Consider the following 27,383-nt stretch of genomic DNA (forward strand, 5'->3'; position numbering starts at 1 on the left):
CTTTTAGCTAAGACTAGATGGATTTCCAAAACTTTTATAAACTACAAAAGCAAACAGCAGACAATGGGTACTCCTGACATAATTACACCTATGTGTTTCTACCAGCAAAAGAGAACTTCTCAGCTCTGGGACACTGGGGAACAGCAGGTTCACAGTCAGCCTTGCAAACAAAGGCAAGGTAACACTTTAGCAGTTGGAATATGTGATAATTTACAGATAGGGTGCTTTTCTGTTTTGTTTTAAAGGAAATGTCTTAATGACAAGTGCCTACTCCTGATTTTTTGTTCTCAAATTTATCATTTAACCTTTGTTTACCGCATAAATTTTCATTGGCATTAAGCAGAAAGTAAGTACAAATCTTTATGCATCTTCCCATGAGCCATTTTTTGTCCTAAATAAGCTATCCAGCAATATACTGTAGTTGGAAAAAAACACTACATGCACAATGCATACAAATCAAACACTAGGTCTGTAAAATAAGCTTTAAGTAAAAAAAACATGGTTAGTGCAAAATCCTGAAATTCATGACATGATCACAGACTAAAGTACAGAAAAGATGGGTCTGATTCAGGCAGATTAATTTGCTTTTGCCAACAATCCTCCCCATTCAAAAACACACACAAAAAAAATTACTTGTCTTTTTCAAGTAAAAGTGCAAAAGCTACAAGAGACAATGAGAATGAATTTACAACTAAAATATGGGATTATGGAAAAAGAAAAGCATGACCGCAATTAAGGAAAAGCTACTGGTTCCTACTTACAAGATTTATAAGAAAGAAGAATTTGGATAAAAGATGCTGCAAGATAATAGAAATAAAATGGAAACAAATCAAAGGACAGCAGTAGTTATAAAATACTTTTAAGATGGTGAAATTTTAATATAAGTTAAGAAGCTTTTAGCTTTCTGAAAAATAGATTAAAAGCTTTATGATACAGCAAGCTTGTTAAACACATAGGAAATTAGCATACAGGTCCAAAATTATGGTTTTGAAAGTATCATGCAAAACAATGAACAAAAAGTTACAAAATACTACTAAAATTTAGAGCTGTTCATATCAACATACAGTTCTTTAACACAAGGTAGTAACCCTTCTCAGCTCACAGACGTGTCCCCATGTTGCAGTGCACTTGGATCATATACCAGGCTATCCTAAGGCTCCTCTGAAATGGAGTAAGTATCACAGAGGGAAAATTACTTACCTGCAATCTCCTCACAGCAGCACTCCTTCCAAACCAGGAGTGTTCAACGGTAGTAACAGCTCCTATTTCCCAAAGCCAAGTTGCTAACAACCAGAATACCTGAGCATGCCTCCCCTGACCACCAGCTTCATTAACAATCTTCCAAAGCAGAAACAAAAGGTAGAACACTCCCAGAAACATTAACATCTCAAACAACACCCAGAGAAAGAAGAGAGTAAGAACTCCAGCCGCCAGGTACTACCCACCACCAGGGGAGAGCTACTTCTTTGAACAGGTAGGGTTAGACCTGTAACCAAGCCCCTCAGAAGCACTCACTATGATCCTAGAAAGGTCTGCTTAGAATTTTCTTCTAGACCCCCAGAAACATTCTGTGTGACATTAATGACAGTAGGGCCAGAAGAGGTGAGGTTAATAATAATGTACCCCAAGGCTCTACAACTGTGAACAGCCCCAGGGCAATACCAGCAAGCACTGAGGTGTGTCCTTCAGCTGTATAAACTGCAGAGCTGACATCCTTTAGGCACAAGGACTGAGAATGAGCCCTTCAGACTGGAAGATTCAGCTGCTGAAATGCTGGCACAAAGTGCTGGTGAGCCTCTCCCCACTCTCAGAGGCTGAGGACAGTAGGTAGCAGCAGCATGCACTGTGCAGTCAAGCTTGTCCGAAACACATCCTGCCTCTGAACCTGCCCTGGCACAGATACACACACCAAGCTGTCATTCTTGGGGTAACCCCATAGAGGCTCTGTGGCCATATTCTTATGAAGGTGCTATCTATCATAGGGATCTATCTATCCCACACTATCAGCTACATGAATGCCACACACCCATCTAATTCTAACAACCACACCAGCAGGACCCAGCTGCTTTCAAACCATCTACGCATCTTCCAACCAGCCATTTTCACTCTCTCACCACAACACAGTGACGTTTATCAGCTGCCCACCAAAAAGCTTCACCGTTAAAGTCTGCCTGCAGAAACTAAAACCTGACAAGGACACTTGTCAAAAGCATCATGCCAATGATAGCAAGATCATTGCCCTGTTTCAGAATCCAAACGATGACACAGGACTACCTTAAAGGACAGGGCTCAAAGAGCACAACTGCTTTCCAGGTGATAACCTCCACCAGCAGCCAACTATATACAGGTGACTTCCAGCTAATCTTGAGAGAGAACAAGTCTCTCTTCCCAAAGACAGACAAAACCAGAACAACCACAAATGTGGAATACCTACAGTTTCCAATCAAGAGTTGGTACAAGGAGTTCACCCATGAGATGACAGAAAACTGAAAATCCGTGAGACAGCAGAGACAACTCTCCTGACAGAATCAGGAGAGTTGAGGCTGAAGGGGCCTCTGGAGATAGTCAGCCCTCCCCTGCAAAGCAGGGCCAAGTACAGCAAGTTCAGTTACACTTCTACGCATCTAGACAGTTTTTCATCTCCAGACTTACAAAAAGCTTGACATTTTTTCCACCCATCACTTTTCAATACTTCCTTTCTGGAGGTTAAAGAGTTCCAGCGGGAAAAGGTAAGATCCTGGGAAAAGGAAAAAAGGAAGGGTAGAGGGAAAGTCATTTGCATCAGCCTTGATCAAGAGCACTTAATTTCCTGGAGCTCATCAAAAAGGGACAAGAACAATGTGTGTCAGCAGGATTTGTTTAAAAGAACCAAACTAAATTCTGAACTAGAGCTTGAGACCACAGCTGATCCACAGGGCCCCTGTACTAAGCTCATTAATCTCTCTTTGTTGATCACATCATTCTCACTGAGACTGTGCCATGTGACGGAAGAAGAGACAGAAACACACACTAAAAAATGCAGCATTCCAGAAGTGTTCCAGGGCACAGAGATCTCTACAGGATCAAGGAGCAAGTTGTAATACTTTTGCAAAATGGTTCTCAGTCCTCTGGCCAGTAATGAAACAAAGAAGGCATATCAGACAGCCAAAAGAGAAGGAATTCTTAACTGCATGGTACTGAAACAAAGCAAATATTAGAAGGGTTTAAAGCTGCTGAGTTCTTACACAGCTGCACTTCCAGACCTAAAGAAAAATAGTGTGTGTGGGCCAGTGGAAGACAATACTACATGGCAAAGCTGATTTTAAGTGCAGACAATTCCCAATCAAAACATTTAAAGCGCCCATAAAAATAACAGCGCTTCTTGGAGCCAATGCTAAGATTATCAACAGCAGTGTCAGACATGGTAAGAATATTCCAGCTAGTAGTTGAAGTGTCATGGCTACAAAGGATAGCAGATGGGCCAAAACATACAGGAATAGCCAAACTGCAGCTGTAAAGCATCAGATTTATTCTGGACATCTTTCCTAAGGGTAGGACTGTGGCAGCTAACTGTCCCTTCTCTACTGGCCCTCCTCCTCCAAGCTGCATCTACATTGGGCAGTAGGAGCAGGTGGATGGGCACAAGGTGCAGATCTGATTGTGACTGATGGGTCCCACTTCTGTGATGGGGGAGCCTTAATACAGACCCCTCCTAGCCCACCACATCAGCAGGCATAGCACCTCCTGCCTTATGCTCTTCAGGAAGGAAAAGATTTCACTTGGCGGCATCAGGCATCACAGGTCAGATTCCCAGAATAAAAACTTTACGATGTGGATTTAAACCTCATTCAAAAGACACTGATGCTTCAAGTCAGCAGAAACTCCAGGGGCCTGGCCTACAAATCTTGCTCATTTTCCCACCTTAAACAGAGGCTGAGCAAAATAATAAATCAGGCAATCAGAGTTTGGGGCCTCTCTACAGCATTTCAGAAATAGGGGTCCACACTCAGTTCTCTCTCCTTCAGCCAGCCCATCTTGGCACTACCGTGACCAGTGACCTTACCTAGCAACAAAAACACCCTGCAAGGGCAGCAGACACTTGACTAAATTCCCGTAAGTTAATTCTGTCTTCCAAATTGCTAAAAAAGCAGGACATGACACGGCCAGGTTCCTGGGAGTCCACCAACATCATCGTGCCAGAACCACTGTTGCTAATACACAGCAGATCATGCGATGTGAAAAGACTGGTCTCACTACAGACAGCTTGGAAGAGGCACAGAGGAGGAATAGAATTAACTCAATTCCAAACAGCTGCCTCAAGTTTTCAGAAAGCTGGTGAATATCCCTGTAAGACTAGTAACACAACAACCTTCTGATTGCTGTTAGGTGATTTAAGACATTGCATATATGAACAGAAGGCCTCGTAACCCCTCAAGAAAATTAAGCCTTTGGATTCCAGACGACTGTGTACTTCTGCCAGCATAACAACACCTCTGTTTACAGCTGACACTTTTGCATAAGCACCATCTAAGCTGACATCCTTCCTTTACAGGTCAAGCATTTCATTAAAATCGCTGAAAAACCAGGTTATGTCAAATTTAAAATGATCTAATCAATCTGAAAAGCACTAAATGTAGTAATACATTAAATGCATCTGAAACTGAACACACCCTCAAAGGATGCCTTGCTCCCTCCTAAGCACAGCTGTTTCCCCAGTCATGAGTCATAGGCCTTTTACAAAGAGATTCCGAACTCCTCCTACCACACACACCCACAAAGAACATTTTCAAAAAATTATGTGCTACATACCTAAAAACACCTTTAGAAGATCCCAAATCCTAAGCTTTCACACAGGAACTTGACTCAATAAACAAGGAAGATCACCAGTTTAACTGCTGCTGTCAAGTCCCACTATACATCCAACTTGCTATAACAAATGTTTTTCCCTATTTTCCTTAGGCCAGTGAGTTACTGACAGATTGATTAATAGATCTCTCGGAAAAGTTAGCAGACATTCAAAATACACAAGGAACACAAAAACTGCAGGGACTGAGAAAGATTATTCTTTTCTGAATATTATCACCAAAAGTAAGATGAGAGCTAAAAAGCCTCTCTGAGCAGAGCACTAATTCTGTTATGATATCTCAAAACACCTAACCTCTGCAGCTGAGCAAAGCACAGGAGACAAAATAAATTTGGCAGTTAAGGGTTGAAGACAACAAAGATTTGAAGTCATTAAGGGAATCACACAGCAATCATAACTGATAGGCAGCAAGTTCACTAGCTATTTTAAGGACTCCTGTTTCCATAACACTCTACAAAACCATCTGCTTTGTGCACTATGTGGAGCAATGTAGGACAATTTTTCCAATATTAAAGAGTTGATATAAATAGTTGCTATTAATCATAGATAGTCAAGCAGATTTCAAACTAGAGAAGTGGACTCCATATGATTTCCTTCACTTAACAGCATTTTCCCCAGCATCATAATTGGAAGTGCCATGCTTGTTAGAGCAAAGGAGTATTTAATCATAAAAAAGTGGACCTTTTTTAAACTTTGAAATCCCCAAACAGCTTCTCGGCTAATAGCAGATGCTGGCTCAGCTCAAGGGATTAATTACAACAGAGCACTTCAGATTTTACTTTATTTGGATTATGCATGTGTTAATCTTGCAGGTAGGAAATGTCAAGAAAACAAGGAAAAAAGTGTACATATATTTTTTGTAATATTTACCAGTCATGCTGCTGTCTCTGTTTATTCCATTATGAAGTTTACAGTGAACAAATGCTGCATCAAATAACCATGATCCAAAGAGGTTCAAGATGCTGTTAACCTTTGGCCTGCGAGGAGCTGGAAGCGGCCGAGGCTCAGAGCTTGTCTGGTTTGGGCTAGAGAGTGGAGAAGTAGAAGAGGGTTGGTGCTGCACTTTTGAAGCATGTGCAGTAGTTACCTGTTTGAACAGAAGAACAGATTAGCTTGTAGAATCAAGGAAATTAGTTCTGCTAACTGAGGAAACAATCCAAAGGGTCAGCTACTCCAACACAGAGTATGAAATCTTACAGTGCTGGTTTTCATGGTCACTTTGTTGACAGTCACTGCCCGATGCCGCCGGTTGTGGGGTGGAGTGGTGTTGGTAGCAGTGCTCTGGGGCATGCTCAGCCTGTTCACCGGCGTCGGGGGTGCGCTGTCTGACCGGGGTCGGGAAATGCCTGCAAGGCCAGGAATAAAGCAGACTTTCACCAAGAATTCCATGAGCTCACAGAGAGCAGGCCTTCAGTAGGCATAGGAGCCTTTGGTCAATAGCCATGTGTCCCATATTCCCCAAAATGGCAATAGCAACAAAAACACCCCTCCCTATTTTACTATTAGCAGAAATAAATGCATAAGCAAATGAAAACGGTAATTACATCAGATAAGCAATTGATTAAAAAACACCAAAGGACCCCACACCTTAAGCCTGTGAGAAACGGCAAATGGGAAGAACCAGTCTAGAAGCAGACAGTGGGAAAGGAGCAAGGTTCACTTGCCAAAGACAATTTCACAGCTCACTTCTGCCAAAATTCAGGTGCCTCTCACCTTTGCCTTTCTTTCCCAATCATAACTCCCACACCTTTTTCTGAGATATCTCTAAGATGTCGGGCCCTTAAAGCCACCTTAGCTCCCTAAATTAAGATGAAACCCATCCACCACACAGCTTTCTGCTCTGTTTGAGCTGAATCAGCTGCTGAACAGTCAAATACAAAGGCAGTACACAAGACAGAGTAAGAAAGCAGAGCAAACTATCATTTTTCTGGCAGTAGCAGGACATGAGACCAGTTTTTAATCCAGCTTCAGGGAAATTCATGGTGTACAGAGCTCTTCCCCATCAGAATCAGAAGCAACTCAACGTCTGCAAAACTTGAAGTGAAAAACACCATTTTTGCCCATTTTAATGAATTCCAACAACCTTGTGCCCCATTTGAAAAATGAAGTGGGGAACCACAGTGTGCTTGAGAATTTGACACCGATTTTTTTTGACTATGTTAATTAAAGCACCCAAGTACTTTTCATAACACATTACAGAACAATTTGCTCCTGCTAAATCATCAGTGTTACAGCCCAGGCAGAGCATGCACTATGAAACCTATTGTTTTGGTACATTTGGCTGGAAAAGGGGATGTACTACTTTGGCAAACACATCATGTAGGTACCAGGGAGAGCAAGATAAAACCCAATGTTTTAGCATTTGTGACAGAAGGTAATGAACTCTCCCATCAGCCTTCACTGAAGATCTTTCTGCAGCTCTCAAGTCTGCCTGAGCACACTCTCCCAATCCATACCTACAGCCTGAATTTAATTTTTTTTTAAGAAATCTCAGGTGCCTCAATGCATTGTAGTCTCCATCTCTGCACTCCAGATAGGCTATTATCACTCTGAGTGCTTTATCTTGCTACACGATCTTCAGAAGTCCCAAGTGTCTGATTCACAAAACCACAGAATAGTTTGGGTTCAAAGGGACCTTAAAGACCCCTCCATTCCATCCCCAGCCACAGGCAGGGACACCTCCCACTAGACCACGTTCTTCCAAGTCCAATCCAACCTGACCCTGGACACTTCCAGGGATCCAGGGGCAGCCACAGCTCCTCTGGGCAACCAGTGCCAGGGCCTCATGAACCCTCACAGGGAAGAATTTCTTCCCAACATCCAGTCTAACCCTGCGCTCTGTGCCCCTAGAGCCTGCTCTTCTCCAGGCTGACGGTCTCATTCCACCAGCAGGTTTTTTTCTAATACTGCTTACATATCTGCTCCAGTCTCCTGCAATCTCTCATCATCTCACACTTATGGCAGATGACATTTGTTTGCACACATTTAAGCAGAAAAGCATCTGGAGACAGGCAGCCCTTCCAAGTTTACAATAGCATGTACTCCCTGAAGAACTTTCAGTTAAGTCTGAAGCATACTAAGTATAATGTTTTAAATTTCAGGTACTCCATCCTGTTACTTAAAACTGACCAGCTAGAGCTACTCAGTTACCAGCAGACACAAAGAAACACAACTTTTCTACTCAGCAGTAGTAGTAATCCACTAACCACAAACGAAGGGGAACATCACTAAGGGGAAAGAGCTGAAGATGACAGTCCAAATTCAACACCTTATAAAACAGGCACACAGCAGTTGCCACAAAGATTAGAAACACGGTGGTGAGTGCTCACAACATGCTAAAGCATAGCACTTGCATTGGTGATTACATGGAAAGAGAAAAGAAGCCTTGTTTGGGAAAGAGATCCCTGGTTTTGTTTTATTTTATATTTCTGATTTATTTGTTTTGCATTTGAAACTAAGGCTATCTACAACTTCATACATTCAAATGTTACTGTTGTGCATACAGATTTTTTTAGAAAGGATCTCAAGTCTCCTCCTCATCCATTCCAGGATATACTTGCAAAAGATTAACTGTTATTCATGCATTTACAGAGAAAACAGATTTAAAGATACTAAAATAATTATTAAATTAATATTTCTAGCTATCCATGGGCAAGACAAAAGCATTACCTAGGAATGCATCCACTAAACAGCTGATTCCACGCATGGCACGAAAGAATATTTGAGGCAGATGTTTAAGGCAGGGGTACTGATTCAGTTCTTGAGTCATCCCACTCACATTCAGAAACTGCTCCTGAAATTTGGGGGTAGAGCTAATAATGGCTGGGTTACTCAAATCCACAGGATTACTACACAGAAAAAAGCAAAATATATGTTAGTCAGTTTAAGAACAGCTGTTAAGATTTAAAAACACTTGAAGATGCAGTAGTTTAAGGCATTCGAATAACACCACAAACCAGCATCCAATATCAATACATTTTAGCCTCCCATCACAGGAAGGCAATTTTCTTTTCCTGGGTTGGCAGTATATAGCTGTCTTCATTTCAAACATTACCCAAACATATTGAATAATTATAGTAAAATAAAACAAACCAGACCATACACTTGCTAGACTAATTATTGCAGAAATAATAATTACTTATGAGGTTTTTTGAGCCCAGTGAAGAGTTGCTTATATTGTTAAAGTTATTCTAGAAGGGTAAACAACGAATTAAATGCTGTCAAACAGTGACAAGAAGGGAAGCAAATTGTAAAAGTTAGAGCAATTTTTGCTGATTGACTCAAATCCTGAAACAGCAAATTTGTAAACTCCAAATTTGAAGAGTACAGAACTTGTGACATTTGTACTTCAAACGAAGAAAGAGGGTTTTTTAGTTAGTTAAGAAGTAAATTTTAAACAGCCTAATGTCTATCTAGCTTTAACTATTAAATAGTATTTTGTATCAATTTTTTAATATTCTGGCCATTGAGAGCATTCATGTAATGCCATGTCTGTAAGTCTTTAAAACAAAATACAGCATTTGGTTCAGCAGTGCATTTAAGATTAACATGTATGGTAAAATCAAGTGGATAGATTTCTTCATAAAAATAAATATATAAACACCCATTTTAAAAATAAACTGTAAATTAAATTTAACCTGGAGAATAAATGAAAGTTGTAAGCATCTCCCAGATCTATTGTTCAGCTTTTCCTGTTTGTTATCTCAGAGAAACAAAATTCTATTGAACTCTTGTTTTTCAGATCCTCCAAAATGCCAAATAGCTAAAATAGATTTTAATTAACTGAACCAAAAGAGTCAGAATTCAAACCTGAACACCACTCACAGCCTGCCCTGAGCTGCATGGCGCTGGCAAGAGTCTCATTTAATTCTATTTAGGTGCTTAATCTTGGCGATCTTGAGAGAAATGTTTCATTTGTCATGCAAATGTTTAGAGCTGATTCAAGAACAGGAACAATGGATGGCTGTAATTACAATACCTCAGCATATGTAAAAAGCGAAACCATGTTTGTGCAACGCACTCATTGTCCATTTCAAGAGGAATCAGACCAGCATCTTCATCGGGAATTTTGAATGGAGGAAATGAAGGTCCATATGTAAAACGCAGCAACCTAGAAAGCAAGTCAGACAGACCTGGCTCAAAAATTGCCTTTGCGCCCCAAAGGTATCAGCAGCCCACAGGTGAGTCCACAGGCAACAGTGCAACATCCCAAGTTTCCCTAGAGACTGCATTTTATACAATCTCTCAGCCTTGGATAGTGCACACCGGGAGCCTGCCTAAAGCTTCAGCCAAATCTAAAAGCTATTAAGGCACAAGACCCCTCAGCAGGTCTCCCATCACTTAGCCAGAGGGATCACCAGTTATCACAGCCACATGCACATCTCACAAGATGTTACATGTGAAGGAAGAAGGAATTTTTTATTTTTTTTAAAAGAAGGAATTCAAGCCCTTATCCTCACAGCTCTTTAGCTCAAGCTGTCAATGACACCAGCAAGTCATATCAGGTTGCAGCTCTAAATTCCAGCTCATGACTGACCTACACCGTACCTCAGCATCCTGAGCAGCACTCACTGTTGACCTACAAGCAGCACAGGACTTGCAAGCAACAGTTTAGTGAGTTCTTCAAAACAGATGCACCACATGTGCCAGAGGCTAGGATCTACAGACCAGCAAAGAGCAAACCAGTGACCCAGTGCCATAAGAACAATGCTTAGAAGTGCTGTAACTACCTGAACAGTCACCAGTGACTTTCACTGAGTTCCTGCTGTCTAATCTGACCCCTGCTTCATACCCAGCTTCACCAAATTACAGCTCAATTTCCCTGAACAACATAATCTTGATGTTTTCTAAAGGAATGGAAGAGATCTGCACTACACCTTCTCAATATCACAGCATTCCCAGAAATCAGTTTGTCTTTCCCTAAGCTAACTTCCTTACAATAGTCAGGAAATATCCCACTCATCCTTACTCACTTATAAAACCATATCGTTTTCTAAAGTCATTACAACTAGGAGAAGAGAAGGAGAAAAGTAGTCTATGGCCGATTCCTAAACCAAGAGTCAAACAGGCTGAATTCCCATCTGCCACTTCTCCCAGCAGTGGGTACTACAGTAACCTGCAGCCAATTAACACAAGTGTCTGAAATCAGAGCCTATTTACAGTACCTAACCAGGACAGAAAAGAAGAGCTTTAGGACATGAGGCTTTCTCCAGATGCAAGGATGATAAGGAATCCCTTCCGTGCAAGAGCTGGTGGTGCAGCTGCAGCGACAGCTGCAGATTGAGATCCCTGAAGGGAGGCTGGGGAAGAGGCTGGGAAATTCCAACCCTGTGCATAAAAAGGGCACTGGACTTGTGGCCCAGCCAGCTGCTCAGACACTGCAAGAGCTGAGGACTAGGGAGGAAGAGCCAAGACTTGCACAAGCTTGGACTGTGAGGGGATAAAAGCCCAGGAGTCCTTTGTTGGGCTGCTCCTTGGAGGCACCAGCTCAAGCTGTTTCTGTGTCACTGTGCCAGGAATAAAGGGCTTTATGGAACAAGACATCTGAGACTCTCATGGGAAACCTGGGGTTGAGCTGGTGAGAAAGCTGGTCTGCCTGTGAGAGTGGGGAGTGCAGGGAGTCAAGCAGGGCACTCCTCAGCTCACTGGAGCTGCTGCTGCAAAGGGGCTTCAGTCCCAGCAGTTCAAGTCACTGGTGGTGGAAGAGTGACTGCCAGAGAGTCTTGGGAATGGTCATATTGGGAAGTTCCCTTAAAACCAGGAATACACACATCTATACCAGGCAGCAAATGCTCTCCAGCCCTGTGTCCACCCACATTTAGTGCCCAGAGGCATGATCCCATGGTATGTTTTTGCTGAGGAATTACCTGGCTCTAAAGGACACAAAAGAGCCTGGCCCAACCCTATGCACTGTCATGCCCCACACCACTGCCTAGCAACACAGTGCACTGCTTCATTTCCCCCTATGACTGCATGAAACCAGTTTTTCAAAGAGCATGACCAAATCTTTAATGACATATGGGACATTTTCAACAATGATGGAAGACAGAAATAAATTTTAAGCCACACATCCAAGGCAGTTAAAATATATTTAAAGCAATCTAGATAGGGTAAAAGTAGTATCTATTGGTTTGGCAATACAATTAAGACTCCAGTTTCATCCTGCTAAAAATCATAGCCATGGACACAAATTAACACTGCATATGTGTACAGATTTCCAAATATGATCTTCCATATGGTTTTAATTTGAAACATTTACTCTCAGCTGATTGCTAATAACCTGATTCACAGAACTGTTTACTAAAACATTTTAACTGTTTGAAGCTGGAGCTTCATTGAAGTATTAAAAATGCAATTTAAAATACCGCTGAACATAACGCCAGCCTCAGAGGAGCCTAATCTTCCACGTATCAGGCATAAATCAACGTTACTGAACACAGACTAAAACATTCAGAAACCCTGCATACTCCTGTGCACCAACAGAACCAGGACTGTTAGTCAACAGTGGGAGAGGAAGTGTAGGCACAGTGTGTGGTGCAGAACACCAACACATGTTTTGAGACAGAGCTGTTCTTTTCAGATCAGTGAATCATAAAGTATTTTCTGTTATGTAATGCTGCATCTAACAAGCTAAAAATAGCTGAAGAAATAGCGTGGGAAATACACAGAACTCATATTGCAGCTTTATTTCCCAGGGGTTTAACAAATAGCTGTATAACCTGGAAAAATCTATCCACACTTCACATTTTGACAGGTAATTCAAAGGAAAAGTTTTCAAAGTTATAATAAACCCTTGCAGAAAAATACACCATTGAATATTTCACAATACTGCAATTTTAATACCTCTTTGAACTTTCACAGAAATAAGTTACTGATATTTCAGAAGAGCTGGAAGGAGACCCAGATGACAATCCTACAAGCAACAAATTCAGTGCTTTCTTCCAAGAGTGAGATTTGTCCCACAAAGACTTCACACCAAAAAGACCTCAATATTAAGGGTACAGAAACTCTCCTCACTGCTCAGAACCTTCTATTACAGCCAAAACTCTCCTGCAACCCCCAGATGTGAGCGTTCCTTCAGTCAGTTTGCAGGTGACACTGAGGTGGGCAGGAGCTGACCTACTGAAGGACAGGAAGGATCTCTAGAGGGATTTGGGCAGGCTGGATCAAGGGGCTGAAGCCACTCCATGAGGTTCAACAAGGCAAAGTGACAGGCCCTTGGGTCACAACAACCCCAAAGCTACGGGTTTAGGGCAGAGTGGCTGCAAAATGCCCAGCAGGAAAGGCCCTGGGGGTGCTGCTCAACAGCAGCTAAACAAGAGCCTGGTGTGCCCAGGTGGGCAAGAGGCCAACAACACCTGGCCTGTACCAGCCACGGGGTGACAGCAGGACCAGGGCAGTGACTGTCCCCTCTGCTGGGCACTGGGGAGGCACCTCCAGTCCTGAGGACAGTTTTGGGCCCCTCATGGCAAGAAAGGCATTGAGGGGCTGGAGTGTATCTAGAGAAGGGAACAGGGCTGGGGAAGGGCCTGGAGCACCAGGAGCAGCTGAGAGAGCTGGGAGGGCCCAGCCTGGAGAAAAGGAGACTGAGAAGGGACTTTCTCATTCTCTACAACTACATGAAAGAAGACTGGAACCACCAGAGGGTTGGCTTCTATTCCCAGATAACAAGGGACAGGACATGGGGAAATGGCCTCAAGTTGTGCCAGGGGATGTTCAGATAGGATGGAAAAGGTTGTCAGGCACTGGCCAGGTTTCCCAGGGCAGTGGTGGAGTCACCAAAGGGTATTAAAAGACCTGTGGATGTGGCAGCTGGGAACAGAGGTTAGTGGTGGCCTTAGCAGTGCTGGGGGCATGGTTGGATTTGGTGATCTTAGAGGTCTTTTCCAACCTAAACAATTCTCAGTGCAGCTCTTCTCCCTTACTCTCTAGAGCAGAGAGCCTGTGATCTGCCTCTGGCCCATCACATCCCCACCGCCAGGGAACACGTGCCAGGCAGCTGTAACACAGTTTCAGCTCCACAAGGTCCAAAAAGAGTCCAAGAGTCACCTCAAACCCAGCTGCATGAGCACTAACAAGCACCTAATAATTTTGATGGTGACACACACACATAATGTTATACTAGTATGCTTGAGTCACTCCTCAGGGGATACGATGAAGAGTCACAATCATGGAGACTAATACACACACACGCCACAAAATGCCAAATATCACCGAGGTGCTATGCTTACACAAAAACTGAGAGAATCCAACTCAAATGTCCCTTTGCAGAACAAAGCAATACCCACACAATCCAAGGATACAGCAAGATCTCTCACTTTGTATTGCTTATTCACTTCTGGAGTGCTGCACATTCCACAAATAAGTGACCCCAAAATATGTATAACCATGATTATCCCCATACATGCATTTATTTCCATGGGATTTCTCCTACCTGGAAGTCAGGGCACAAATGACCTTGCTCCACTGCTCCACTACTGCAGGATGATGTCGCCAGTTAGCCACCATCTCTTTGGCAGTTTTCCAGTAAGGAGGTGTTGGAAAGCACCGCGTACAAGCGAGTAACCATACCTCAAACAGCACGCCAATTAATTTTTCAGCCAGATTCTCAGCAATGCCGCCTTACAACAGAAACCAAGCACATCTTCAGTTAGTGTTCCATCTAAATAACTTCAAATATCTCCCCAGAGAGGTTTTGGTTAAAGTGTAGAAAGATTAAGTCCTTTTTTTTTCATAACTTTTAAGAATGATTCTTGATTGCTTCCTACAGCCAATTAGCCTTTTTGCAAGATCAAGTACAATAGATAAAGCCCAGCCACATGTGTGTAATAAGGGACAGCAGGAATCCACCAATCTTAGGCAGTCTTCTATTACACTGTGTCTATACTGAAGTCATTTTTTTAAATAAGTAAAACTAGCACTATTATTTTGTACTAGGCAGGCTGAACAGCAAAACATAGAGGTTTCAGTGAAACAAACAGGGAACAACAGTGTCTTAAACTGTTCATATCAAACTGTTACTGTATGAAGTCATTGTCTTGCAAAAATACTTTCAGGAAAACCCAGCTCCAAATCATTCAGTCTTTTCTGGCAATGCTTTATTTTGGAGTAATGGGGCAGAACTAGGAGTGAGCTATTGTGCTTTGGTAGCTCCTAAGAGTTTTATTGGGTTCCCCCATCCTGCTGGCAGCTGAATGTCAAGAAGAGCCAGAAATTTTTTTAAATAATTGAACCAAATGAAAGATGAACATGTACCTTGCACAGTTGGAGCTGCTAGAAGAGTGTCATTGATCTGAAGAAGAAATAATAACAAAACCTCCCAGGTTTCTCTTGCCATAATTGTTGACTCATGCGCCAGCTTCTGGACAGCTTTCAAAACCTGCAAGCACAGTCTGATCTGGCTGGATCCTGGGTCTGGCCTGCAAAAGAAGAAAACAATGCTTGACAAATAGAACTATTAAGTGATGTACTCAGTAACATGAACTTTCAGCATGTTCAACTTACAACAGGAAACAAATATTACTGAGTGAGACCCAAGAACATGAACCAATACGCTTCTGTGCGCCTCAACTCTGTCTCTAGACATCCTAACTCTGCCTTAATGAGCACAAGATGCACCATAACACTCTTCTCCATGTGAGACTCAATACATAGAGCAAGCACAATCCATCATCTCAGATTTATCTTGGGCCGAAACAATGACAATCCAGTTGAGACATCACGAATTATTACATACATAATTCAGAAGTGGCAAAACTAGGAGAATATACTGTTAGCAAAATAATTTCATTCTTCCTAGTTCTCCTCTTGTTTCCAAATCAACTCTTATCACTTCTACCTTTACTCTGATGTTCCTATTTAATGACCCCCTTCTAGATCTTCTTCTGTGAGCAGTTAGAAGCAAGGGAGGAAGAAAGGAAACAGCTTCATATTTCCTACGTTCTTCCTGTAGTAATAATCAGATCCACACTGGTATTGCTGAGTCACTCAACACAAAGTGGCTCAGAAGCAGCACAAAGCTTCTGCACCACCTCCTCCCATCAGTTAGTCTGGACAAGGCAGAACAGGTACAAAACAGTAATGTGACACATTCTGGACAGTAGCTGAGGAAATTGGTAAAAAACCTTAGGAAGCCCGAATTTTAAAGGGTGAAAGAAGAGATTACAAATTAGAGTGTGCAGTATATGTAAGGCATATTTCAACCTGTGCATCATTTCATGATCCCTCCTACCACCACTGAAGAGATGACAAAAAACCCCATAAATGTATTACCTTCCACTGGACTAGTAAGTAGTATTACCAGATTCCTACCAAACATTTTCAATGTGGTATAACCCGCAAGTCATGTTGCATAGCAAGCACCTCAAGAATATGCTGGTCCACTAAATACTATCAGCTTTTATCTTGATAGCATAAATGTTGTATTACAGTATTGGAAAAGAAGATTACAGAGAGACAAGATAATGCCTAATGCAAAATTGCATACTACTAGCCACAGTTGAGGACCTCAGTGAGTTGCTTAATGTTAGTGCTAGATCATAACCCAGAGTTTCTATGTAGAATAACAAACTGTGGGATAAGTGAGCCCTGCCTTGCTTACAGCGTTATTTTCAGCAACAAGAGAGCAGATTGTTTCAGTTGAAAGCTATCCTTAATCGATATAGGCTTGAAGCTTCCAAGGCTGGTTCAAGACTTGTTTCCCTAATCATTTGGAGAAACTGTAAAAAACCAGGGCTTACATGCAAGCTAACGGGGTACTTCTGCGCTGATCTTGTAAAGGCAACTCAAACATTCCTGTCCATTTATGACTTCTCTTGTTTACAAAGTTGACCCAGTGGCAAGGTCTGCTTGCACTATTTTTAGACTTCTAGATGTCTAGATTTCTACAGACTGTGGACTTTTGGCCATACTCCTTCAGAAGTACTGTTCCCATGATTTCATATGAGAAGCATATGAAGTTATTACAAAAAAAAGTACTTTGGCAGTCACATGTTCCATGGTCTCTCAAGCAATTCCAGACATTCCCATTGCAGAGGACCTGGATATCTGTACCTCACTCTCCTGGAGAGGCAATAAAGAGGGAGAGAGTTCTCTTATTTCCTTCCAACAGTGTTTGTGGCACTGAAACTTTATCTGACAGCAGTAACAACCACTACTGCTTAAGTCATCTTCAACACCTCTTGGATATTCTAGGGTTGTCAGAAATTGAAAGCCTAGGGGTTGCCTGGTGACTACTCAAATATTACAACAAAGTGCTTCTTCAGAGTGGACAGAAGGCCAGCGCAGGAGGGAAGGAGGCAAACATCCTCTCTCCCATCAATGCAGCAGATAAAGGAAAGCCAACTTGGCTCACCCAGCCTTCACAGTTTTCTTTTTCAGCACCACACTACTTCAAGGACTGTGCATGTAAAGTTTTGATTCAGCTGAGCACTCAGACTAGAATAATCTATATGCACCTGCTCTATATGGGTGTACACAGGCTCCTGAGATGCCATTTACACTGAAGTGCCCACTTCAGGTTGCTGTGTTTCACACCTCACCTATGTGTCACCATTTGAGTCTGATGCCTTCACAACTCTGGCCCACCACTTTAAGCGCAGCCAAACCAACAGATACATCATTTCCAGAGAACCAGGATGAGGAAGGAAGCTATTTTAATCATAACCTTCCACGGGACATAGGCTTAACACAAGAACAGATTCTTCCAGAAGACAGCTCAATACAGGTTTGCTGGAACACCTCCTGGGTAAGTCCCTCATCATCAGCAACCTGCATCAATTGGGTAAACCCAGAAATCATTCTCCTCTTCCCCACCACAGACACCTGAGTGTGAATCTTTGCTATCATTCAAGGCAGGTGTGCACAACTCAGTTCTGTATTCCATTTGCACTATAGAATTTTTTCCTGTTGCTGGAGTGAATTCTGAACATAGCACCCTGGAGGGCAAAACTTAAAAAGAAAGTAGGGACTTGAATATCAAGTGTTGACAGCAGCAGCCATGAAAAATTACAGTGTTTAAGATACATCTCAGAGGCTCTTGAAAGAAAAACTTACAGAACAGCTATACTACCGTATAGCTAATGATTTTTCAGCCCTCCCTCTCTCTAGGTGTTAATTATTTCATTCAACAACTATCATGTGTAGTCTACCAGCATACATCAAGGCCCAACAATGATTTTGGGAGAGAAGGGTAAAGTGGAAGCTTGTGCCAACAGCATGCAAGAAACTGTACTGCTGAGCTGCCTGCTACTAGGGCCCCGGTGTCAGAGCAAGCAAGGGATCAGAGAAACAACTATTTAATGGACTAGTGAAGAATTTCTTCTCTGCTGTGCCAAGGGAATAAAGGATCCCAAACAGCAGACTGTATTCTGCACTTATTAAAGCTTAGAGACAACCTCCTGTCACAGTCTAATCCAGGAGCTTGCTTTCCTCAGACTTGTTAAATTGCCTTGACCATCCTTTATTGGGAATTAAAATGCATTTTCACTACAAATTAAGATCAACAGCAGCTAAGAGTAGGTGGTAGATTTCAAAGCAATCAAGAAACAGCAGAGAACTCCTCTGAATTTGCACAAGTTAAGTCCTTTATAAACAAAGCCTGTAGTAAAGTGACCCAAGTGCAGCTGAGCACTTTGAAGGCCACTTGCACTGACACATATTTAATACTGATAAAAGCAGATGATCTGATATTTATGGACATATACTAAACATTGATCTGAACTTAAGTATCTTTTCAGGGGATGCTATTATTTAATCTTACTTATCCAGTACGTTATGTCCAACAGCAGCAGGTAAGCTTGCCATAAACTATAAATAAGGTAATGATGTTTGCACACTCTGACAAAATAGCTGTGTACAAGACCTAGAAACATGTCTATCTCAACACCATCATCCAAGGATGTCAGGCAGCAAGCACTCTGGCACCAGGCTCTTTCAAAACTACCAGTGAAGGACAGTCAGCATAACCATGCACACTTAAGAGGCAGCAAGATACAGGCACAGAGCAGTCACTTACTGCGAGATCCTTCAGTACATCCAAACGTAGTCAAATCTTGACTAACAAGGGCAGGGACTGCCATGATGTTCTCTTAGTTTATCTCAGTTTAACACAATGAAAAGCACATGGTCACACAGTGATGCACTTCTGCTTTTCCCCTTACCCTCCAGTCATCCAACAGAGATAAATCTTGAACCTCTTGGGACAGTAAACATTCAAGTCTATGAACTATGTGTTATTCTAATCACAGCAGCAAAAACTCAATTTGCTACTGCAAAATTCCAAAAGATATTTGGAGAAACACCTTCCTCGTAAGCTTGCAGCAATAGCAGTCTTATTTGACTCAAGAGGCCCCACACCCTTGTGAGTCCTCTGACAGGTTACCTGCTGACCATAGCTTGGAATCCCTAACACTCACCTTGGTACAAAGAGATTTTGGAGATGTTTGAGAATACTTTGAACATAAAGGTTTGGTTCCTTAATAACAGGTAAAGGAATAGAGTCCTTAGGTAACACAAGAGCCATAATCCAATCTGTATACACATCCACACAGTATTTCACAGTATCGCCGTCCAAAGGGAGGGTCAGTCCATAACAAACCACCTCCATAGTCCATTTTACCTAACAAACACAAAGCAAAAGTTATTAAAAATAAATATTGCTAAGTAAGTACTGGTCAGAGCACATTAGTTCTAACTCAAAAAAAAAAAAAAAAAAAAAAAGTAAAGCAACAGTAGTTATGTTGTATGGGCAATTCTGTTTAACATATCCTGCAAGAAAACACCAAACCATTAACTCATATATAATGATATTATGAAGAATATGAATAAATGGCAAAACACTCTCTAAATTCTGAATCTCTTAAATCTAAACCGTATAGAGAACTCTCTGGAACACACAAAAGCTGCTAGTGAAAGATTTTCAAATTCTAACAAATACTTGTACTATACGAAGACTTTTTTTTGAAGTCACATACTGTTGCTTCAAAACTGAAGGTAAGGAGAAAGGTTTTGTGTTAAATCCTAACTTCCTTGGGTTCGTTTTGAGGGTTTTTTTGTTGGTTTTCTTTAGCCTGAATTTCATGGTATAGTAGCTCAGGCAAACATTTACTATTAAGTCATGAAGTACACTGTTGCTATGATCTAGTTGCTAATAAAAATCCTATGGAGATCACTAAACTAAAAATGTAACACATTCATAAAACTTGGGACAAGAGAAAAATAACAGAGGCCATAAAAAACTATTTAAGTGTCACTCCGGCATGAAGGAAACTATAATCTCCAAGGAAAGGCACTTACTTCTTTGTCTGTTTTTAGTAAACTCTCACTTCCAACAGATGATGTAATTAAAGCTTGTCCAAGAGGACGCACCACTGCATTTGCCACTTCTCTCCCCACATTCTCAGGATAGCTGTGAAGTACACTGGTATTCCCCTGATCATTCTGAATGACAAGATGCAAGGATCTCCACTCTGAGTACATAGTGCCTCTATGCTACAATCCAAACAACACCTGGGGGGCAAGGAAGGAAAAGAGACAATTAGTTTAAACGTCTATGACATGAGTTAGCAAAACTGAGGCTGAGTATCACAATCCAGACCCTTGCAAATTCAAGATGCACATATACATTTCATACATTTGACAATCCAGAAGAGATTCCAACAGTTGTTCTTCAATTTTAGTATGTTTTTTATACAGGCGAGCTTTAACACAGGTTTATTACAAAGATTACAGCAAGTTTCAGTTCAGGACTGTATGTCCATTTTAGACACTTAAACCTGAGAAGTGACTTCACCTCCCATTTCTGCTTGCACAATCTTTGCAGGAAAGATGCTCCCATTTACACAACATCTTCAGGTAAGTAGAAGACAGTTCTACCAGCATTCTGCTCATGAAGCAATGGCCGCAATTCACCCTGTTCCCTTTTTCACCTCAACAGCAGTTAAAAAGAGACACCAGGAAACTTCCAGGAAAACCTTAGTCATCAGAGAAGACAAAAATTCACCCTCTTTTATATTCATAAGGTATTTCTACAGCAGGTACTGCTCAAAACTGGTAGCTGAAAAATGCAATTCAGTGAAAATGAAGAGTGCCCTTTATTTGCAGTGAGTTCAGGACTGGCTGAGCCTTAGTGCATCACTAGCTTAAACCCAGCATCCCTTTACAGTTTCATTACAGCACATACAGGTTCCAAATCTATGGCATTGGGGTGCATTTCAAATCCTTGTAAAGTCAATACACACAGAATCACTTCATAAAAATCTACACTCGTCCCACAGATTCCAGAGAGAAAAGCCACTAGGAAATTTCTCAGGCAGTGCTCTCAGAACTAGACACAGTTCTCCTTTCAGTAACAACCCCAGCACAACTGCAGTTATGTATTTCTCCTCACTGCCATTTGAGATCAAGAAGCCAAGCATGAACTAACCAGATTTTTGCAATGATAGGAGCTTGGGATGGGTATTTTGGCATTGTTGTGAAACCTCAACCAAGAGAGGCAATTAGAAGCAGCAGAAGTTAAACTGTGCTCCTACAGTCCATCGAGGCAGCAGCACTCTTGTGTCCTGAGCAGTGGCTCATGCTGCACCAGCAGCACAACCACCACCCATGTGCTGTACAGGGCAGGGCTGGGAGCCAGGCCATAACCCCCTGCCCTGCAAACTGGCAGGGAGAGGCAGCATTGGTCATGGGCCTGCACTGGGCAGCTCAGAGACACCCACCATGCACAGCCAATTTTGATCCACACAAACACGTCCAGAGATCTGATCTAACTCAGATGAGAAACATCTGTGCCAATACAGTCGTTTTGTGAGGAGAGCAGTGAGGACCCAGGGCCAGAGGTGTGGCAGGAACATCCCTCTGACAGCAGAGTGCTTTGTACAGGCTCACAACAATGTGAAACTGCTGCTCAAGCAGGTGGTACCACAGCAGTCTGAGCCACCAGAACTGCAACTGCACCATCTCCTTTTCCTTCTCTCCCACCAGAATTGACAGCCTTTTATCCATTATCTGAGTCAGGTGACCACATGAACAAGGAAAACAGTGTTGGCACAGGCGAAAAGCAAGGAGTGTTCAAGAGACACAGCTCAGAGCAGCTCAAGCTGTCATGGACAGCACTCCAAGATCCGTTTGCCAACTACACTTACCTGGCACAATTTGGAAGCTAGTTAGTTATACAGGGAATATTTTGAACACTTCCCTAAGACATTCGTTGGCCCAAAACGAAACAAGAAGCCAGGCCTGGAAATACACATTCCTAGGGAAAAGCCTATTTAAATAATCTGCCTATTTAGCTGACTCCCCAAATGTTTATACCCCAAACCTATGCAAAAAGCCTGATGATTCCCTTCAAGGGAGACAGAAAAGCGAGGCAGCAAGATCTTGTTTTCCAAACTACATCCTTCATGGTTTGAGAGAGCAATCACATGTGCCTATCTGCTAGTCAATTAACCAGAGCAGCAGCAGCCTGCAGGATGTACAATCCCTACATCCTTCAGGTACCTTCCCTCCTCTGGGGACTGAGGCAGGGAGAATGCTCATGTCACGTGGTCAAAACCCTTAGGCTTAGGGAAAAATGGCTATTCCAAGACACAGAAAAGTCACACACACACACACAAACCCCCCAAAATCAAACCAAACCAAAAACCCCAACAAAATACCCTCAAAAACAAAATACCAAACAAAACCTACAAAATCCCCATCCTCAGTGATGGCTTTGATCACTGCTTAACTCCACTATCCAGGTTTCCATACTGGTATCTATTCCTTTCATATCCTACAGCCACAAACATGCTTCATCTTCCCCCTTCTCTTCTACCTAACCACCATCTTAGCCTCCAGTGCGTGTTTGGAGTCAAAGCAGAAGGGACAGAAGTGAGATATAATCCACTTTCCAAGACTTCCCCCTCCTCTCTCATCCCCACAGCACTTTGCCTCTATTCCCAGAGCAGAGTCCCTACCCCCTATCCCACAAGGGAAGAGGGGAAGCACTCCCCATTCCTCTCCTATGACACAAGTTCACTAGAAGCATGTAACCGTGTAACAGTATTTGAGGAACACTGGTTTAAATAAGCTGATTTGAACTCGTAAAACAGCATGTCCTTTCCATGCCCGCCCTCTGGCTGGCAGTGAACAGCTCATGGCAGGAGCTTATCAGTGTGTGATAAGCACAGCACATTCACTGTGGCCGCCCTCATCCCAGAGCAGGGTGCCCAGGTGTGTGAAGTGCTGCACAATACAAGCAAATGGCAGGCAATGCCTTTGTGGGAGCTTTTGCATCTAGAAGAATCCTGCTGCAGTTTAGAAAACCTTAATTGCACGAAGGCAGGGGAACGCGAGATCACAATCACGCACCCTCATGCACCTCCCTGCCACAATGAAAAAAAGACGCAAAGCTCTTCTGGGTGACCCTTCCACACTTCTGAGAAGCAGCACTTTTAACAGATACAGGATATACAAAATATGCCACGCTAAAGAGGTTTAACAACAGGACAACCAAAACTTCTCACGCCACACACTCCCAGCCTGCTGCCTGACATTCATACATAAATTTGATCATCAGCCTGTATCTTCTTAATATTTGAGACTTCCTTTTATCTTGCTGTAAAAGAAACCTGTTAATTTTAGCAATACTCAGGGAATAGTGAAAGAAGTAATTGATTCAGATGCAAAATCTTTATGAGAGAGATTTATCAGGGTATCGATCTATTCACCCCCTATATTTAGCAGTTAAAAGTTTTTATTTGGAAGGATTAGAAGTTACTTTTTATTTAAGATTCCGGTTCAACTGCCACTTGAATTGGAAATGGCTGCAATCTGTTAGGATTGGAGTATCTCTAAGTCTATCTAGTATGCAGTATCTCGAAGTCTATCTAGTATGGACAGGAATTAAAAAAGGCTGGAAAGTCTCCACACAATGATATCCGAAACAACGTTCCTGACAGATTCCATACATGACAGACAGCTTCCTAACTCGCCTCAGACAAACAGCACTTAATGCTGTGCAACAGCAGGACTACTCCCTTCCAAGACGCTGTATTTATCAGTAACTACTGAAACACCAACAGCAAACTGAAGACCAAGAAAGCAACTGTCACATCACACCTGCTTTTGACTTCTGTTTTTGTAATACTTCAGAAGCACCCTCACTAAAGCACCCTCACGTGCCCAACTAACATCTCCCAAGTTTCATGAAGCTGAATATTCGCACTTCATATACACGCACGTCTTACTGGGGCCCAAATCACTAAGGACTCAGAGAGCTAATTAGAGAAGGGGTGAGTAGAATAATAAACAAACCTCTGTTGTTCACCAAGCAGTTTTACACACTCTTGTGTTCTATATGCTCACTGTATGCTCCTGGAGGCTGCACTAAATAAAACAACTTCACACTCTCATAGACAAACCTGGAAAGAAATCACCAGCATTACAACTAGCAAATGGGACATTGATTTCATTTATCATGAAACTGAGCACTAATTCCAATATTCCCTAGTGTGGTAAATAATCTGGATTTCAATGTATTTCCTCTCAATCTGTTTCATTTTAGGAACTTCAGTTGCTATCACCATATAAACCACAGAAACTGAATGTCACAGCATTGAGGATCCAAGATCCTCAGTTCTCAAATACTGCAGAAGCCAGTGAGCAAAAAAGAATAATGAGTCCATAAAACTCAAACAATAAAGTTCTATTTCCAGTTTCCAAAGACTTAATAAGAACACCTGCAGCCAAAATATTTAAACTCCTGGATCACTAAAGTGAGACAGTGAGAACTAAACAGAGCCACATTCTGCAGTTACTGTGAAGGAATGCGCAGAAGGTCCAAGCCTGAAGTTGAGGTGTTCAAAGCATGTGCAGGGGAGATGTCAGGGAATCAATACTCATGTACAGAGCAATTGCTCAGAAAATGTGCACTGAGAGAGGGAAGTGCTAGGGGCAAACGTGAACATTGGGTGTTTTGTGTTCAGCAGCTTCAGATGTAAAATGAAGTATTTTCCTATGATGCAAAAACCTTCAAGCACAAAGACAAGCTGTCCCAAAAGCGGACCCTTCTTGGCTTTTACCAGAACTAAAAAAGTAGAGCAGACACAAGGGATAGTAGTACAAGAGATGCAAAGACCATTGGCAGAGATATGTCAAGGAAGACTGAAGGCCTAATTGAGCCTAAACCAGAGAAGCAGCCACAAAAAAAGTCTACATCAAAGTTCTGGGATATCAGATATGCTTTATAAGTATTCCCTGGAAAAAAAGACAATCCTCTCGTTAAACATGACCTCTGCTACCTAACAGTACTAACATCTGCTCTCCAAAGGTAACAATTCTTGCCAGAAAGCCATCCTGCCACAACCCACCTTCCCCCAAAGCACAAACTAGACATTTATGAGCAATTTTTCCTCAGTTGTGTGACATTCTGAGCATGAACAGCTACCATATGCCCACCTCGTCCCACTGCCCTATAGGTTCATGTTGGAGAAAGCGAGTTAGATCTAGCTGAGACTAAATGCACCTCTGGTATTAAGCCTACCAGGACTGAGGAAGCACAGCCCTCCCGGTAGCTCACCTCTGGAGACACCTAACAGGTTAGCTCCACTGACGGCATGCACTATGTGTAAAGGACAACAGCCAGAGCAAAGAGCAGGAAAAAAATAAAAATTTCAAGAACTAAATAGAAGACCTATCTGAGAGAAAGACCAGCAGAAAGTTGGTATTTTAACCGTTTTGTTAAAGAATTTAAAAAATATGCATGCCAGGATTACTATTAAATTTCTTTTAAAAGTCTATATTCAATGCAAGAAGAGAATAGTCAAACAAAAAAACAACTCCTGTCATCCTTTCCCAAGCCATTCAGCCAGAGCACTACCAAGGCTCAGAGAAGAGAATCACAGCTGCCCTTGCCCCAAGACAAATTTGTCAGATTTTATTGCATTACTGTAGCAGAAGTTAATACATGAATACACCACAGAGAAGGCTGGGGCTCATAAGATCCCACAGGATTCCGGTCTCACTATTTCTAGCACTCCCAGTTCATGGACCCCATTGCCTCTAGTTCCTGAGAACACTGCTGGACACAGCCTGGCCAAAGCAGGAGGCAGGGCACTTGCTATAGAGAAGACCACTGCCTACAAGTTGCATACTGTTACATGTGGAGATTAGCAGAGCCATAGGAAAGCAAAAACAGTTTTGTCTATTATTCTGCTTTCAAGCATCATTATTCAGACATCAGTACTACTCTGCTCCTCACTATCACTCTCATTTTTATCACTAGATTTGAGAAAATTATCTTCCAGGCATGTCACCTGAGAATTTATTAAGTTTTCAAACCCCTCATTTATGCAAAAAACTATTTAATGAACTTGACCACAAAACAGTGCACTCGACTGAGAAAAATTTTTACTCAACAGTTTCTTTTACATTGGCACTTATTCGTCGGTCTAGCTTCTCGTGAAGTCTCCAAACTGCTCAAGCAGGAAGGACTCTCTTGCAGGCACAGCCCCCTTACTCCGGGGAGAAGCCTCGCTGCTGAGTTTGCCAAATAAATAGGATCTACTATCCACTGGGCCCGGAGACCAAATGAGACAGGGAAAGCAGAATCCCGTCAGACCCCGGGAGGCCTGAGCCGGGCACACTCAGCACCAGCGAACTGTTGGTCGGACTCTGCGGGGAAACAGCGACACAAACTTTTTCCTCCCTCGGGTCCATCTCCTGCTGGCAGGATCCACACGGGAGGCAGGGCGCGGGTACCACCTCACGCTGCTCCAAGGAGCCGAAACGCGGTTCGACCCCCGGGCCGGAGCAGGGGCCGAGAAGGGCCCTGGGCCGCGGGGGGTCATCGAAAGTCGCTCCCGCCCGCCCTGCGGCGGCTCCGCGGCACCAACCAGGCGCGAGGAGCTGGAGGAGCGGCGGGGACAGGCTCGCCCATCGCCCGCCCCACTCGGGCCCCGCCGCGGCAGCACAGAGGTCAGCGCGGTGGAGGCTCCGGGCGGCGCCCGCGTCACAGGCCCCGCGGGCGGCGAAGCGGGCCGAGCCCGACAGCGCCGTGGCGTGAAGCCTGGCCGTCTTACCTGCGCCGAGAGCCCGGCAGACATGTCGGGGCGCGCCACTCCTTCAGGCCGCCGGCGCCACGGGGCCGCGGCCACACGGGACCGGGAGCGCCGCTCGCTGCGCTCGGCCCTCACCCGCTTCCGGCAGCGCCACAAAGCGCACGGCGAGGCCGTGCCCTGCGCATGCGCGAACCCGCTACAACGCAACTTCCCACCCCTGCACGCTACTCCTGTGCCGGCGGCGCCGAATAAGTCGCAGGGACAGGCTGTGCGCATGCGTAGAGCCACCGCCGCCGTCCCTGGCGCCGCCGCGGTGTTCTCACTCTTAAAGGGGCTGCGCACGCCGGCCCCGCCCGGACCCCGCGCTGCCCGCGGGTCCCGGACGCTCCGCCATCTCACCGTTCCCCAGACGCTGCACCCAGTCCTGGGGAGGGCCTGTGCGGCGCACCGAGACTGAGAGCCCCCGGGCCCTCGGGTGGGAGGAGCTTTTTGCCGGGCCGCTC

The 27,383-nt window shown here is 43.2% G+C and overlaps 1 protein-coding gene across 6 annotated transcripts in view; it reads right to left on the reverse strand.

Annotated features, from left to right (window-relative positions):
- Positions 1-27,026, reverse strand: part of RALGAPB (Ral GTPase activating protein non-catalytic subunit beta) — a 63,227-nt gene extending 36,201 nt beyond the window's left edge. For 3 of the 6 annotated variants that reach the window (XM_084217923.1, XM_084217925.1, XM_084217922.1), the window contains exons 1-10: positions 26,902-27,026; positions 20,138-20,350; positions 19,258-19,460; positions 15,098-15,261; positions 14,277-14,463; positions 9,822-9,953; positions 8,513-8,691; positions 6,041-6,189; positions 5,714-5,930; positions 762-797 (exon numbers count right to left, since the gene is read on the reverse strand). In XM_084217923.1, the coding sequence (XP_084074049.1) occupies positions 762-797; positions 5,714-5,930; positions 6,041-6,189; positions 8,513-8,691; positions 9,822-9,953; positions 14,277-14,463; positions 15,098-15,261; positions 19,258-19,460; positions 20,138-20,320 (1,450 nt within the window). In that variant the 5' untranslated portion in view covers positions 20,321-20,350; positions 26,902-27,026. The remainder of the gene's footprint in view (positions 1-761; positions 798-5,713; positions 5,931-6,040; positions 6,190-8,512; positions 8,692-9,821; positions 9,954-14,276; positions 14,464-15,097; positions 15,262-19,257; positions 19,461-20,137; positions 20,351-26,901) is intronic. The other 3 variants (XM_084217927.1, XM_084217926.1, XM_084217924.1) reach the window with 1 other exon arrangement.
- Between the last annotated feature and the right edge of the window lie 357 nt (positions 27,027-27,383).

The sequence above is a fragment of the Fringilla coelebs genome, assembly GCF_963513975.1.
Source record: "Fringilla coelebs genome assembly, chromosome: 18".
Taxonomy (NCBI): domain Eukaryota; kingdom Metazoa; phylum Chordata; class Aves; order Passeriformes; family Fringillidae; genus Fringilla; species Fringilla coelebs.